We start from the raw sequence: 4,673 nt of genomic DNA, 5'->3' as shown, positions 1-4,673 counted from the left end.
CGGTCTGGCATCATCATCCATTTAGAGAAAATCATCAACCAAATAGCCACGAAGTGTTTGTTAGGAAAGGTTTAAACCAAAGTTTAATAGGAGAAAGGAAGTAAGGAGTTTAAACGGTTTCCCCGCTGTAGGAAATCTCCTACCAAGCACCACAATCTCAAAATGAACATGACAAATCTGCACAGACCCAAAAGCATATGTTTCACTGCCTTTCATTGATGAGAAACATCGTCTATGACTAAAAACTCAAACATGGCTCGAATATCAAGCAAACCACAACTCAAACTTATATTTGAACCTTAATTTACTTATAATATATATTATAAATAAATAAATAATATTATTAAAAAATATATATAAATTTGAGTAGATTTGAAAATTTTCAAATCAAATATTTTACCATTCGAAATAGACTTAAAAAATTATTCAAACCATTTAAGCTTGATTCGAGCTCAATAATAACCAAACCGAATCCAATTCGAATAGCTCGCACCTCAACTCCTTTACACCCTTAGTAAAAACCACCTCCCAAAGATACCATGATAATTCAAAGTCTTAAACAAAGAATGTCTTCAGGCCCTTATAAAAGGAAGTAGAATCCATGATGATTCTGAAGTCTTAAAACCTTTACATGGGAAGGCAGTAAAGGCAAAATATTGGAATTAACGATCATGCAGTCACCAAAAACATTCAATTCTCATAATAAACGAAATAACCAAACCAAGTGCCTCTCAGCAAAAATGTGTCCTGATTTGAAGACCTAAGCACTCTCACTATACCACCCATAATAACATCTTCATGCACTCTCGGTCACAGGATATTCAAACACCACATCTTTCCCACAAAGCTTGCGGTAGACTCCACTAAATGTCTCCAGCTTATATTCAGTGTTGTTGCGTTCCTTTGGGTCCAGAAAAATCTGTCACAAGAAAACGCATTATCAATTTTGTGCGGAAGATTACATCAAGCTGCAACTAAGTTGTAAAATGGCACCTAAGTTACACATCATACACGATGCTTCATGGATTCATATTTATATGATTTTCAAAAGAACAGAGAGCTAGACCAAATGGGAAGACAATTAATAACTTATGCAGGCAAATAACGAGGCAACTAAACTGAATTGTCACATCAAATGTAGCATCGTATCGGAACCTCCAAGTAGACCAAATTAGACTTTTATCTGGCAAGCTGTCATGTCCAGGATGCAGAAAACATCTTTGGAAATGTTTTTTTTATGCTTTCTTTATCAAGGTGTCTAACAAATCTTATCAACAGTGTTCATTATGATAGGCAGGTCTCGCCATTGGCAAGCACCCAATCAAAGAAACAGTTTATCCATTTGGCTAGTTTTACATAAAAGATATAAAACCATCGGACTTACATTCTTTCAATGACATTAAGAAGTATTATCTTAACCAGAAGAATAGACTCAGTTAACCGCAGCTAGAATGTCTAATAATAAGAAAAATTGGTCACAAAATGACTTCTCACCTTGATGATCTTGGATCCATCCAAATGATATCTTACACGCTTGCCAACAATTTCTGCTGGGTACACAACATCTTCCAAAGTGGCATCATGAACAGCAGTGAGGGTGCGACTGCGAGGTCGCACAACAGCTGAACCTTTTTTGGGTGGCCTCAATATCCTTCGCGTTGCAATAAGAATGACATCCTACGAGAGAAGCAAGGTTATAACATGACAAAAAACTCACTTCTGAGTTTAAAAATCAAAAAAAAAAAAGAACAAGAAACATACAAATCTATTCTATTTGAAGGCCTTGTAGGAATCTGAAATATGTAGAAATTGAAGATAGAGAGCTAAGATAGACAAATTATCTAACCATCCTATACAATAAATTTGCAACAATTTTTTTTTTTTTTTTGTGAGGCAGCATAATACTTAGTCTAACGAAGCAAAACACAATTTTTTCCATCACCAAGGATGGTTGACAAGTTTTATTTGTCTTATTTTGATTATTAGAAGAAAACATTGCAATTGAAATTATGACCAGAGAGCAATCCGTAAATCCATGCATTGGCCACTCATAAGATAGCAGAAGTATTTTAGCAGCAAACTGCAAGAAGCTGTGCTATTTCACCCATCTGTTACAAAGTGAAATCCTTATAAATATCTCAACCAAGCTTGTCACAAGTGGAATGCTTAAAAACTAATACTTTCAGAAGAGATGACTAATGAAGTTGCCTAACTATTCCATTCTCTCCATTCCACTTATATTTACAGAGAAGGCCATATTTTGAATAAGTAACAAAACCATTCCAATTATTATTCAATTTATAAAACCAAGTCTACCAGGTTGAACCTCTATTGCTGAAGGTGAAGAATAATCAAATAATGAAAAATGTTGTGACGCCACATCAGCATACAAAATAAATGGATCTAAGAAACAAACATAGATACAAACAGAAAAACACTTGTCGTTCATAAAACATGTTCAAATATCCTGTTTCTTTACTTGCAACAATAAGCAACTTCATTTCAAGGGTCAAGAAAAATTACAAACTGAAAAAGGCAGCCTCACCTTGCCACTGAACTTCTTTTCCAACTCTCTTACAAGCCTCACATGAATCTTCCTATATGCTTTCCGAAGCCTATAGGGTATGTGCACAACAACAGCTTTCCGGTTGCCAGCTACATCCATTTGACTGCAAAAGTGACCAAATACAGTCACAAACAAGTTCTCTAAGCATTTGTCCAAAGAACCCATGCAATACAAAAAACCACACTTACACGGCCGAATTGATATAAAGGTCTTTCAAGTCACTCTTCAGCTCCTGGTTATTGTTCTCTAAATCAAAGAATGCCTGCAATATTAATAACAGACTTTTAGAATCTAAAAGCAGAAGCTTAAAAATTTATACTTAAATTTGTGCATAACTAACCTGCGCAACAGTCTCCTCAAACTCAGTCGGCTCTAGGCCCTTATCCTTCTGAATTTTCTTCCTTGCAGTAAACATGTTGATCGGCCTTAACACTTACACCTACAAAATGGAATACCAGAAAATCAAAGTCAAGAACTAAAACATAAATACTATAATCAAAAACAAACATTCTTAAAAAGATTTTAACCCTTCAAACGAAAATGACTGCTTTATTAGAATCTGTTGCAAATCATCTCTGCAATATGCAATCAATAGCCATGACATCACCTATAAGTAATGTCCATTAAGTACACCATAATCCAACAGTAATGGACAATGCCCTCAAATATGTTTTTTAATGAATTAATGAATTAATGCATATCAATTCCATGTATCTTGGGCAAAAGAATCATACCATCAACATGATTTTTTACAAACATAACCAGTATATTCATAGCCAAACCATGCCAGTGTTACGCATGAATATAGAGCTAAATATATATAAATGTCGCTAGAATACAAGATGATATAGACTAATGATATGCGCTGAACCTTTACCACTAAAAACCAAATAGCATGTACTTTTCAAATCGGAGATAACACCATATACGATTGAAATTTCATAAAAGAACCTTAACACTTAAACGGAATTATAGTTTACGATGCACAACAACATAATTTGATTCTACGAGCATGAACAAATCCAAAGGTTGATGGTGTGATAAAAAGGATATGTCGATAAAATATACATTTTATTCCACATCTAAGCACGCACCACATTGACAACATGTTTAAAGAACAAGATTTTTGTGATTTATTCTTAATTTCTTCGAGCTCACGGTCTTCTACTGTGTTGAGATCCAGAATAAAAAAAGGATTGCATGAAGAAAACAAAAGCACATCAAATTTTTACATCAATAGGTTGCCAACGGACACAAAAAACTTATTGAAATCGATTCGCATTTCGCCTAGATAAAGGAAAGAAAACACAAGCAAGGAGAACCCTAGCTTGTGGGGAGAGAGGAGTACCTTGGGGTTCGAAGAGGGCAAGGAGCCGAGAGATAGCGAGGGAGAGAGATCGCAGCGGCGCCTAGGGTTTCTTCTCGAACCAAGTCCTTTATGACGGACCCCCGGGTTGGTTATATGTAATTCCATTTTCACCCTTGCGCTTTACAGGAGAGAGCGTGTGCTTGATCGGTTGAATCGAGGCCGTCCAACAGCCTTGCCGGTGGTCTATTGCACCGCTCTAAACAAGATCGAAAGGCTGTGAACGGGCAACTAAAATGTTGATTTCACATTTCATTTGGACGGCTGAGATTGAAGGTGTGATGACCAGCGGGAGGGTGGAGTTTGCTTGTGGGAATTTTAACCGCATTATAATCAATTTCTACTGAATTTTTTTAATATTACCGGATAATATGATCATATTTTATTGGATGATCCAAATTTCATATGGTAGAACAATCCTAATCAATAATTTCATAAATTCAAAATTTCTATGAAAAATAGCATTTGTTATAGATCATTGCCGCTTCTATATATCAATCCAAGCCACCTTTTGTTGTGGCATTCCAACTCTGTTCAAAGATTATTACCTTTCTGAGCAACATATGGAACCTTTCCTTCTCATATAGGAGCTAATAATATTTTCAAATTTTCTAGAAGGTTATCACACAGAATCTGGATCACCCTCTTTCTTATACCATGTTAAATATGCATGTCTATTGCACGACGACTGCTACATCTCTCCTTGGCATTTGACAAGGTTGGTGTTCATATGATCCGCAT

At 35.6% G+C, this 4,673-nt stretch overlaps 1 protein-coding gene across 1 annotated transcript; it reads right to left on the bottom strand.

The window, feature by feature from the left end:
- Positions 1 to 555: 555 nt before the first annotated feature.
- On the bottom strand, positions 556 to 4,050 carry LOC105044731 (small ribosomal subunit protein eS7). Its single transcript, XM_010922719.4, has 6 exons — positions 3,915 to 4,050; positions 2,907 to 3,005; positions 2,755 to 2,828; positions 2,546 to 2,669; positions 1,495 to 1,677; positions 556 to 919 (listed from the first exon to the last, which is right to left on the bottom strand). Exons 2-6 carry the CDS (start codon positions 2,979 to 2,981, stop codon positions 797 to 799), a joined length of 579 nt encoding a protein of 192 aa, XP_010921021.1. The 5' UTR covers positions 2,982 to 3,005; positions 3,915 to 4,050; the 3' UTR covers positions 556 to 796.
- Between the last annotated feature and the right edge of the window lie 623 nt (positions 4,051 to 4,673).

Source organism: Elaeis guineensis, chromosome 5 (genome assembly GCF_000442705.2).
Source record: "Elaeis guineensis isolate ETL-2024a chromosome 5, EG11, whole genome shotgun sequence".
NCBI lineage: Eukaryota > Viridiplantae > Streptophyta > Magnoliopsida > Arecales > Arecaceae > Elaeis > Elaeis guineensis.
This window is presented reverse-complemented; position numbering and strand designations above follow the sequence as displayed.